The following is a 12,479-nucleotide window of genomic DNA, read 5'->3' on the forward strand; positions in this document are numbered from 1 at the left end:
TCTAGCTCCCTGTGAATATGGTTGTTGCCCAACTACTAGATGCAAAATTTTTTAATGTCTAGTATATATAGCCTTCTTTTCAAAAATAGTGGATGAAAATACGCTTGGAATCTGAGAGACAAGAAGAATACTCTCTGCTTTTATCATTTTCTTACCCTCTTTACTGTTTGCAAAGCCAGCTTGGAGTAGTAGTGAGGAAGGAGCAAGGTGGAAGATGGCAGTCCAATAGATTTTTTTTTGTTGTTGTTGGGGGGTACTAGGGGCACTTAACTTAACCACTGAGCCCCATCCCCAACCTCCACTCCTTTTCTTTTGGTACCAGGAATTGAACTCAGGGCACTCAACCACTGAGATATATCCCCAGTCCTATTTTGTATTTTATTTAGAGACAGGGTCTCCCTGATTTGCTTAGTGCCTTGATTTTGCCGACGCTGGATTTGAACTCGTAGTCCTCCTCTCTCAACCTCCTGAGCCACTGGGAGGGATACCACCGCGCCCTTTTAAAAAAATATTTTATTGCACTCTAAGTTGCTGAGGCTGGCTTTGAACTTGTGATCTTCCTGCTTTCAGCCCCCAAGCCAGTGGGATTACAGATGTGTGCCACTGCGCCTGGCTCAATGGATGAAATTTTAAAAAACCTTTTAGAGTTGGGGAATGGTTCAGTGGTCCAAGACCCTGGGTTCCATCCCTAGCACTACAAAAAACCCCAAACTAAATCAAACAAACAGAAACACCCCTCATTCACTGTTAACATTTTGCCCTGTTTCCTTTGTTTTATAATTAGGATACTTTTTTATATCGTCATTTATACTTACAAATCAACTTATTGCTTCAGTACTTTTATCTACCATCTGTAGTCCACTTTTGTCAGTTTTTGGCGTAATTATGTCCTTCATAGAATTCTTTCCCCTTTTCAGTACAGGGGCCAGTCAAGGATCAGATGTTGCATTTATTTGTCAAGACGCTTTGGTTTTTAGATTTGTTTTAAAATTTTGAAACTGGTGTACCTATACTTGGTAGCTGCTTGGTGACCCTTGTTCTTATGCATTCAGTAGTACGTAGATAAGTTTTCCCAGCATAAAATGTACTGTCCTCTGTCTGCAAGGATGTTTCTTTTGATTGGTCCCCATGGGGACAGAATAGATGTCTCCACCTTATCACTCCCACAGTGGGACCAGTTGAACTTGCTAGCTCAGATGCCTGGCAGTCACCCAGCATCTCACTCATGGTCCTCAGAAATAATCAAATCCCTTTTGTTCTTGAAGGAGACAGAATCTGACTTGGCAGTTTGTACAAACCCAAGAAATACTGGAGGAATGTTCTAGCATTGATCAGCTTTATGGGAGTTTTAGTCTCAAGCAGAAAAGTGCCCTTTAATGACTAGAATTATGTTTGGATGCAGCCCAAGTGTAATAAATATTAACTCTCTACAAACATACTGTGCAATATCTATGGTATCAGAAGATATTTTCCCTGCAAACCCTGATGCCTAAATTTTTAGAGTTAATACCATCAGTGCATATTGGTACCTCAGTATCCTCTGTTTCACCAGCCCTCACTCCTCTGTCACAGACAGGCTGGGGCAAAGGACTGCCACACCGCGTGGGTGGGCTTGTGTGGGAGTGCTCTCCTCACAACCTGTGTCTTTGAGGGAGTCATTCAGGACCTCAAGTTTCAGCACTGCCACTTCTGACTGCTGGACTTCAGAAGGGTCAGCTGGCCTCACCCATTTGCTTATGAAGAAGTATAGTGAGATTCCTGCTTCTGGGCCTGTGTTTAGTTTGTGTTTTTAAAGGAAAGTACCTGCAGGCTGAGACACAAAAGAGCAGTGATGGGGAAGCGGAGAGATGGGAGGAAGAAACCTTGTTCTGAACGGTGCTGGGGTGCTCTCCCAGCGGGGCTTTCCTTCCTGTCCTTTGCTATTTTCTAGCTTTTTGAGCAGCATGACTTCAGGAGGGGGTTAGGTAGACAACACTCACATTGATTACCACATGGGTTACTTTGAGTTTAGTATCTCATCTCATATTTATCTGCAGGCCTACAATAGGCCAAAGAGATTTTCCCCTGTGTTCTTTGCAGTGGTGAAAGGCTTAGGGAAGAATGAGAGTGCTCATTAGAGAGTTTAAGCATCTATGATAATCCTGTTAGCTTTCAGGGAGAGTTTACAAGAGATCAAATTTCTTTGCTAATGGCATCTGTTGTAACACACCAGGTAGGTTTTGCATGCTTTTATACCTTGGCTAGCAGCTAGCATAGAATCCATTTTCTCAGAAGCATTCTTTATATACAAGCAAATAGAGAAATAAACTTGTTCTAGGCATACCACAGGATGGGCATATGTTTGAGGATCTTGTTTGAATGGGACTCTGGGATGCTAGCCCATTTTGTTGAGGTTTGGTATCAAGGAGGCCATGAACCTGAATACAGGACACCTGTATAATGCACTTTGTAGTAGGATATACAAGATGTAGCAGAAAGTGAGAAAAACTTTTAAAAGTGCATGCCTGTAATCCCAGCAACTTGGGAGTCTTTGGCAGGAAGATCTTTAAAGTTTGAGACCAGCCTGGGCAACATGGCAAGACTCTGGCTCAAAGAAAGGAAAGGCAGGGAGGGGGCCTAACCTGTGTGTGGGGCCTGGGTTCTTCACCAGTACTGCCTCCTCCTTCCAAGAAAGGTAATTTTTTTTTAATATAGTTGTGCTGTAGAGGTTTATTCAGGGTTTGAGAAAACTGTCTTCTAGGTGTCTTATCTTTATCTTAACAGACAAAAATATCATTATTATCCACCTTCAGCTTAGTGTCTTTTAAGAAAAATTTTAGCAATTTCTTTTCAAAACAGATTGACTGTGAGCAAAGGTCATTATGATCAGAGCCCTTAATGGGGAATTTTTTTTTTTTATATAGACACAATATCTTTATTATTTTTATGTGGTGCTGAGGATCAAACCCAGTGCCTCACAGATGCCAGGCAAGTGCTCTACCACTGAGCTACAAGCCCAACCCCAACCCAGAATTTTTTTTTTTTTTAAATTTCTAAGGATTGAATTCAGGGGCACTTTACCATTGCATTACATCTTCAGCCTTTTTATTTTATTTTATTTATTTTAAGACAGGGTCTCAATAAGTTACTTAGAGCTATGCTAAGTTGCTGAGGCTGGCCTGGAACTGGTAATCTTCCTGTCTCAGCCTCCTGAGCAGCTGAGAGTACAGGTACCACTGTGCCTGGTTAGGGGTTAATTAAATAGATAATCACATGCATCTTAAATATGGAGGAATTACAGATATTCCTTAGATGCTGAAAGCCATACTAGCAGTCGTCTTGTTCCTTTTACTCTCCTGAATTTGATCCATTTGAGACCAGTCTTCGCTGGATGTTGTAGAAAATACAAGGATATTATGCATTCTCTTTGCAGACAGCTATGTTGTGATTAGATAGAGAAATGTAGCATCTATGAGGCAGTAACAGTGCTAGCCACTATATGGAGATTATTTAATCCTCAAAAGAACCCAGTGCTTTTGTTATTCCCAAATGTGCACAAAAGGAAAAAGTGACAGGTTAAAAAAATAGGCCAACATTGAGGTGCATTTGGGTTGGAGCTCTAGGAACTTGCCCTCTAAGGCTGCTTTCTTTAATGTTTTGTCATCAGAAATGACCAAAGAACAGTAGCATGGGCAAAAGTCTATGGTACTTGGGGCTGGGGTTGTGACTCAGTGGTAGAGCGCTTGCCTAGCATGTGTGAGGCACTGGATTTGATTTTTCAGCTCCACATATAAATAAACGAATAAACACAGGTTCATCAACATCTAAAAAATATTTTTTTAAAAGTGGGATATTGATTACAAGACAAAGAATGAATGGGTCCATGCTGTAATCTTTGTCATAAATTTCATGAAGGTCGAACTATGAATTGCAGACCTATGAGCAGGTACAGGATAGGAGTAGACATTTACTTCTGAAACCAGTGAGTTCAGATGGAGTGATGGTTTTCTATGGGGAGTGATGTGGAACCAGGCACACTCTCCTCTTAGTAAACTCTGCATTCTTCAAGACTTAAGGTAGCTACCACCCCTGTGGAGCTTTCCCTCAGTTAGTGTGCACTCTGGGCTCTGAGGCTGTGATCTGTGTGCCTCTACTATAGGATGCTAACCATCACATTCTGTTTTTCTCTTATAGGCTCTGCTTTCCCCTCTCAGGCAAGCTCCAGTTCTTTAAAGTCAGGGACCAAGCTAGTTTAGAATAGTTGGGGTAGGACATCATATATGGGAAAATTCATCTGGTAGTGAAGTACAGATTGGATTGGAATTGGAAAAGCTGGTATCAGTGTGACCAGGTAAAAGAAGGTACAGTAATCTAGGCAGGAGATAAGTAGGGACGAGAGAGAAGATACAGATTTAAGAAACAGTGTGAAGAGTCATCAGGCCTGATGACATTTGTTGTGGGCATAGAGAATATGGAGAAGAATCCAAGAATATTCCAAATTATGTGACCTTTTCCCTTGTCTCAAGTTTTCTTTTATGAGTTGATTTTGAGTCTTGGTTGACTTAGTAGTCTCTTAATAAATGAGCCAGTCACACAGGTCTCTGAACTGCTGACCCATGAACAGCAATAAAAGGAGCAGATAAAAATCAAGGCAGGCTGCTGAAAGCTTATTAGCTTTGCAGGTTTTAACTGTTTCTGGAACAGAAAACTTTGAGTTTGTCTTAGCTGTCCAAGAGTATATTTTGAGCCAAACTTACCTCATCATCAGGGCCAGGGATGTAAGTATGTATGCCATTTGCTATTGAAGTGAGTGAGCCATGTAGTCCTCTGGGATGCATAGGCAGAGGGGGTGCTAATATCTTCTATTGCTTCTCTGGTGGCGCAGAACATAAACAGGTGATGGTACCAGAAGTCTTATCTGCATGTAGTCCCCAAATTGCTTTGAATACTTGTGCTAGTGGAAGGAAGACAGTTTTAAACTCAGTCTAAAAATGCCAATCTAAATTTTAAAAATGCGTATAACATTGTTTTAAATATTGAAGTATAGTACATACAGAGAAGTGCAGAAATTATAAGGCAAAACGATGAGCCTTGTATAATTAATATAATTAACACTTAGATCAAGAAATAGAATATTACTAGAATTCTGAAGTCCTTCTCCAAAAGTCACCACTGTTCTGATAATAACATAGTTTTTTTTGCTTCTTTTTAATATAAAATCAATAATGGAAGGGTGTGTTTTGGTTACTCTTTAAGTTGTATATGTGAGATTTTTGCATGTTGTTGCAATTAGTCATTCATTTATGTATATTCTTCTGCATAAATAAAAAAGTTTATCCATTTCACTAGTGATATACAGTTGGGTTCTTTTGGGTATTGGTGTAATGGTGCTGAACATGTGTGTACCTTCTTTTTCTTATCCATGCACAGATTTTTGTTCGTTATTATCAAGGAGTAGAATTGCAGGGCTATAAAATATACATATGATTAACTATCAGTTTCCCACAGCGATTGTACAGTTTATGCTTCCATCAGTGGTGTGCATGCGTGTGCCAGGTGCCTGGCAATCTCACCAGCACTTGTTATTATCAGTCTTTTTAATTTTAACCAGTATACTAGATGTGTGGCACTAGCTAGTTTTTACTTGTAGTTCCCTGATAATTAATGAGGTTGAACAGTTACTCATAGGTCTTTTTTTTTAAAAAAAATTTTTTTTAGGTGTAGTTGAACACAATACCTTTATTTATTTATTTATTTATTTTTTTTGAAAGAGAGAGAGAGAGAATTTTTCCAACATTTATTTTCTAGTTCTCCGCGGACACAACATCTTTGTTGGTATGTGGTGCTGAGGATCGAACCCGGGCCGCACGCATGCCAGGCGAGCGCGCTACCGCCTGAGCCACATCCCCAGCCCAATACCTTTATTTTATTTGTTTATTTTTATGTGGTGCTGAAGATCGAACCCAGCCCCTCACATGTGCTAGGCGAGCGCTTCACCGCTGAGCCACAACCCCAGCCCCCTCATAGGTCTTTTGATTATCTTCTTTCTTAAGTACCTATTTGTCTATCCAAAAAAACCTTTGTGTTTTTCATATTGATTTGTATGAGTTACTTTACAAACTGATATAGGTTCTCTGTCACTTACTATATTGCAAATATCCTTTTCCATTTTGTGGCTCTCTCTGAACTCTATACTGTGCCATCTGATGATTATTCCAATTTATCAATCTGTTCCTTTGTTTCATGCTCTATCCTTGGGAAAAGAAAAAATATTTCCTGCCCCTGAATCATGGAGATACTATAAAAACTTATTGCTTTACTTTTCACATTTTGTATCTATAATTTGACTTTTTTTTTTGCATGTGAATGTATCTCACTTAGTTTTATTTTTTTGCATGGTGGGAATTAAACTTGGGTCTTCATGCCTGCTAGACAAGCACTGTACCCCTGAGCTACATCCCTAGCCCCCTCACTGAGTTTTAAACTAATCTATCTTTATTTTGTCAAGACAAGAGGCATAAATCCCTAGCCCACGATGGGAAGCAGTCAGATAAAATTGGATCATGAATGTTCTTCATAAACGAATTAGTGTAGTGTAGAAGATAAAGTGAATAGGCTTTGAGAATTGAAGTCTTCTCTTCTACCACACAGTGTCACTTGATTGTGTTTTAGATTCTTTGTCCCTTTCACAACTTGAAAGTATAGTGATTTATGGAGTGTTACCAGTTCCTCACTTGCCATTAATTCCTTAACTCACATAGTCTGGATTCTGGCTTCACCACTTGATTGAAACAGCTGGCAGAGGTTCCAGTGGCCTTCTTGCCAAGGGCGGGAGGGCATTCTGCAGGATCCTTCAGCTGTTCGCAGGTCTTGAACACATCCTTTTTTCTTTATTTTTGTCCTTGGCTCTGATTGTATAACTTTGGCAAGGTCTCAGCCTCTTTTTTTTTTTTTAACCCTCTCTAAATTTAAATAGTTTCATTTTGAAATCTGATTGAAAAATCCCAATAAATAGGTTTGGGATGAAGCCCCATGAGTCTCTGCTAGGCCCGACCTCCTCTGCTCTGCATTGGTCTTGCCTTGGTCTGTTTCATTTTGAATCCAGGACCAAGTGAAAACGAGAGCAGCTATAACTACTAGTTAAGACAATTCCTTACAGTTTATGTAGCAGTTTTATGTGGATCACCTCATTTGATCTTCATAACACCCTGTGAGGCAGGTATTAGCCCACGGCTCCTGCTGGGAAATACCTGGTGATGCTGCTGGATTAGGTTCTGGAGTTTCCTTTTCTCTGTAACCATCTGTAATCCTTACGTGTACTTTTTTTTGGCAGTACTGGGATGGAACCCTGGGCCTCAGGCATTCTCGGCAGACACTCTACCCCTCCACCCCAGCCCCCTTATGTATGCTTTTGTCTTTTCATTTTCCTTAGCTGTTTGGATTGGGACAGGGAATGTGGAGTAGGTAGGACTAGGGATGGAGACAGAGTTGGTTCTTCGGGACTCTCATCCAGGGTGACTGGGATTACAGCAGGCTCACCGCCTGGTACCTGGACTTGTAGTTTGGACACGTAAGCAAAGCATATTTTTTATTTAAATTGATATAGAGGTTTGAAAGAGAAGTAGGGAATTAATTTTTATCATAACTATAAAGTTCCTCAAACTCACAAGTGCTGGAACTCTGCGATAATTCAGTACTCAGCAGGTTGGAGTTCAGTTGTCATTGTGTGGCCATCACACTGTGGATAGTCTGAGGGGGACAGCTGTGCCTGGCACTGCTTAAACATGGCCCATGCTCTAGGTCGTGAACTTGTATGTACTGGTTGATGTGGATGTGCTTGTGCAAGCCTGGGTTAGTTTCTTAATTGGTACTCATCCTGGGAAGTGCTGGTGATTGTCGAGTCCTCAGTCTCCACTAAAGTAAGCTACTAGTTGGAGGCCTTTCTAATACAGTTTGACATGGAACACATTTGAATGTGGGCCTGTTGTTTTAAAATGCACTTTTTATAGTCAGCTCTCACTCTGGGGTTAATAGAGGGGCTCTGGGGGAGGAAGGGATATGAGGAAAGGAATTAAGATATAATTCAAAAATCAGTAATGCCTTAGGCTCTTGATCCCCTCAGGGGTAGGTTAAGGCCAACAAGGATCCTAGTCTGAGAGTGCTCACTGTTTTGCAAACAGGTATGTGAAGTTTTGACTCAAGTTCATTGCTGCAACAGCTGTTTGTTCTCCTACTTATCAGTGAAAAGGAAGTGGGTTTTGGGGACTCCATATGGAAGAGGGAGAGGATGAGCACTGGGGGCCTCGGTACCTTCTCCTTTCTCAGCCTAGGGAGTTCTGGGAGTTCGGTTCTCTGTGGGTCTGTGGTTTGGAGGTGTGGTCTCTGCTCAGCTTGGCTCTGAGCTGCATGCACCTGCTCTCCGTTGGCTGCTCATGCAAGATTGAGAGCTGTCTGTATGCATGACTCCTGAAGCATCTTTAGTAACCCCAGGGATCCATGAGGCAGTGCAAAACAATTCCTGTGAATCAAAATAGGTGATGATTCAGACATGGAGCAAGTATATTGTGGAAGGAGAGTCTCCAAGTCTCCCTGAATCTCTTCAATCTGCCTATTCAGGCAGAGTCAGGGACTGTTGATTTTCTTCAATATCATTCCGGAATTGACTTATTTGTTCCCTTTTCTTTAACATAAATAATTAAAAATTACACAGTAGCATGATTTTCTAGAGGATACAAAAACTTGTGTTTCAGGCCAGCTGGGAAATTCCCTTTAATTTTTCTGGCTTATACCACATATTTGAAGAATGTTGAACCCGAATGTTTTGAGGAAGTAAATTGCTCTTGCTATTGAGTGTGACCTGGAAGGAAATGAGAACAGTAGAACTGAAGATATAGTTTATTGATGTTTTTTCAAATTCTTTTTTGTCAGGCATCTGAAGAAGCCTCCCTCAGGGCATTGGAAAGTTTGATGACAGAATTTTTCCATGATTGTACAACCAATGAAAGAAAACGTGAGATAGGTAAGTGAAGTATTGTGCTGTGAGGAATTGTTTACAATAAGTTGGGAGGAAGGAGTTGGTGCCTTGGCTGCTCAAGCCTGCTTCTTTTCCCTTGAATCATTTCTCTTTTTCTCTGATTCTCTTTTGTGGCTGGTGAGGTCTGCAAATGTAGCTACAAGGGCATAGTGAAGGATTTTCTTTTTTGCGGGTTCTCTATGGTTGAGAAACATCCCCAACCCTTTTTATTTTTTGAGATAGGGTCTCACTAAGTTGCTGATGCTGGCCTTGAACTTGTGATACTTAGGCCTCCGGAGTTGTTGGGATTATAGGTGTGCACCACCAAGCCAGGCATCAATGGATTTTCTTTCCATTGGTCAAGTGTAAAACTTCTCTCCCACTTTATTCCTAATTTCAACAATGTTGTTGAACTTTTAAAAGAAGCCTGCAACTGTTGATTAAAATAAGTGTGAGAATTCACTGAAGTGTGAAACATGTTTTGTAGGCACAGGTCTGGTCTGAATCCCTTACCTGGTATTGCTTTGGGGGCTTCAGCTTTTTCTTATCTCTGCTATTATCTTTTTCATTCTGCAAATTTTTAGGAACTAAGGGCTTCAAACAACAAAGAGATGTAGGTGTAATCACTTCAAGTCTTCTGGGGCCTCAGCATGTTCTGGAACCCACTTTTGATTTTTATATTCATTTACACAAACAATATTAATTAAAGCATACTATGAAATAGAAACTGCATTCAAGTGTTAGATTCTGCATTAGGGGCCTGCTGTATTGTGGTGCTGGAATAGTCTTTCCCCCCCCAAATTTTCACTAAATTGAATAGAAAATGCTTTTCTCTGTCCAAACCTGCAGGCTTTTCTCTTGGGTGTCTGCTTTGTACTAATCTTTTATTCATTGCTTCCATCTCCTTGGAGGTCTCTTTCTGTGACTCCTAGGCCCTGTCTTCATTGGTTTCCCTAATCATTTTGGCCAATTAAATCTCATGGTTGAGTCCATCTTTGGCACAGAGCTCATTTGTGGTTCAGATTTTTCCAGGTGGCCAGAAGACCTCTGGCTGCCGCCCATTTCCCCTGCACTTGTTTTAAACATCACATTGGCTCCTGAGGAGATGCTGCTTCTCTTTCAGTTTTAAACTTGAAGGTGTCTTTTGGGCCTGCCCCCTGCATGTTTTTCTTCCTGAGGGAGTACGCTGTGCATCATCAGAGCATTTATGAAGGAATCACTGACATACTGATCCCCACCCGCTCTGCCCCTCTTGCTTCTCTGATTGCTCTTATATAGGTGGGCAGACCCTCTTCTTGCTGCTAAGTGGACCACTGGCTAGTTTTATGCTACCAAATGCCTTACACTTTCAGTGAAAATACGAGCTGGGATTTTTACCAAAGGAGGAGGAGGAACTTTCCCTCACATTAGTTTACTGTGTTCTAGATTCTCATTTCTTTGAAGGTTTTTTTTTTTTTTTTTAAAGCTTATGATTGAAATGCTCTTTTTTCAAAATTTTTGTTTGCAAATTACCCACCTTGTGTACTCATGAATTAAAAGTGTAACCTTCTATAACATGTTCATGTTTGAATTTGATTTTAAAATAGCTCTAAACAACCAGATGCTCCAATGTCTAATTAAATGGAGTCTGAGGGGAATCCGGAGGTTTGGCTCTACACAGTGGGCATGTCTTCTCTCAGTTCTCTTTGTACCCAGTCTTTGTAGCTTTGAGTGTGTGGGCTATAGCCATTTGCTTCTTTTCTGTTGTCTTAGGATCTAAAGGCTCTATTCCTAGCAAGGTGGGAGAAAGGAAGGAAGTCTTTTCTTAAAAGGGCTTCCCCTTCCTCCAGCAAAGGCGAGTTACTAGTGCCTAGAGGGTGACAGAGCTGTTAGAGGGGACCTTGAGAGGGCATCTGGTCCTTTTAACAGTGTAGGAAATGGAAGCATCAAGGAGCACTGACTCGCTTGGGGTCAGATTCAGTAAATTTGTGGCAGGATCTGTGCCTCGGGTTCAGCTACAGCTCATTCTGTCTGATTTGACTTCACCTCTGGGATTCATAGAGACTTCTGCTCAGTTAGTAGGACAGGCATCCGTTTCCTTTTACGGAGTTTTAATGAGACTGCCTTATTGCGTTTAGCCTAGATGGTCGGGGACTAGCAGAGCAGTGCGTTTAGGATTGGAAAGCGTTCTGCCTTTCCACAGGCTTCCTAGAATCTCAGCATTGTGGCCTTTTTGGGTTATATTTCACTGCCTGTGCAGCAGGTCAAGGTGACTGAGGGGCAGCATGTCTAGAAACATGGTGAAAGTCTCCCAGTGCTTGCTGTCTCCTGGATTTTGGCTGATGCTTGCAACAACCTAAGCAGGAGAACCATTGCCAACTGATTCAGTGTGTGGACATGCTGCTCCTGGCAGCTCTCATGATTGTTAACTCTCAGATTTTTTTTTTTTTTTTTTTGGTGTGTGTGTGTGATTTTTTAAAAAATAAAACTGACCCAAATAAAGAGAGTTAGCCAACTTGAATTCACTTAAATTTTTTTTCTGTCGTCTTTGTAAGGTCTTAATCTTTTTTTTCTCCTCATTTTGTATGAGCATGTGAACAATGTAGACTTTACTGAAGATTTATAGAGGAGCGGTTGGGAAATCCATAATAGCTCAAATGTGAGGAAACAAGCCATAATTTTTAAGAAGGTAAAATGACAGTCTTATGACTTGCCATCTACAGCTGAGCTTAAGTAAGAACTTTAACAATGAGAATTTCTCTACCTCAAAAAGAATTCACAGTAAAGTTACTGGCTTTTTGATGGCTGAGAACACTGCATTGATGGTTACCACAGAGTCAGAAAAATATTGCATCATCTGTTCTATCTTGAGAATTAGCTGGGTTTTGTGGTTGTTTTTGATGCCATTTAAATGAAGAAGCACATTTAAAAAAATAAAAAAGCCTAGCCTTCTGTTAATTGCATGTGTTTTTATAAACTTTCTTTTGTTGCTTTTTAACTTTTCCAGAGGAGCTTCTTAATAACTTTGCCCAGCAAATAGGAGCCTGGAGATTCTGCCTCTATTTTCTCTCCAGCACGAGGAATGACTATGTAATGATGTACAGTTTAACGGTTTTTGAGGTAAGTTGTCAGATAATTTCACACTTTTCTGAAATATTTGCTGTAGTCACTTTGCCATGTTATTGGGACTAGACTTTAGTTTTAATGTGACTAGGAACAGTGGGAACTCAGCCCAGGGACTTTGTCCCACACACTGCTTCTGTCTAGATGCCTGGTGTTCTGAGGCACCTTTCTGTCCTTGATACCAGACAGATCAGATGGGTGGTTGACTGTATTGTTGAGCTAAGTTGTGTTTAATGACATGTACCTATCCCCTCCCTATTATTATTTAAAAGAGAAAAATAACTAGAGAAGAACGTTATTAGAGGAGAAATGAGGCCCCCAATATCATTATCCCCCGCCACAAAGGTTTCATTTTATATTAACTTTCTTCCAGTGCACTTAAAAA

General features: G+C 40.7%; 1 protein-coding gene across 4 annotated transcripts in view; it reads left to right on the top strand.

The window, feature by feature from the left end:
• Xpo6 (exportin 6) overlaps positions 1-12,479 on the top strand; it is a 105,079-nt gene that overhangs the window by 23,215 nt on the left and 69,385 nt on the right. For all 4 annotated transcript variants that reach the window (XM_040278422.2, XM_040278421.2, XM_005323778.5 and 1 more), the window contains exons 2-3: positions 8,908-8,998; positions 11,979-12,091. In XM_040278422.2, coding sequence (XP_040134356.2) covers positions 8,908-8,998; positions 11,979-12,091 — 204 coding nt within the window. The remainder of the gene's footprint in view (positions 1-8,907; positions 8,999-11,978; positions 12,092-12,479) is intronic.

The sequence above is a fragment of the Ictidomys tridecemlineatus genome, chromosome 10 (assembly GCF_052094955.1).
Source record: "Ictidomys tridecemlineatus isolate mIctTri1 chromosome 10, mIctTri1.hap1, whole genome shotgun sequence".
In the NCBI taxonomy this organism is placed as follows: domain Eukaryota; kingdom Metazoa; phylum Chordata; class Mammalia; order Rodentia; family Sciuridae; genus Ictidomys; species Ictidomys tridecemlineatus.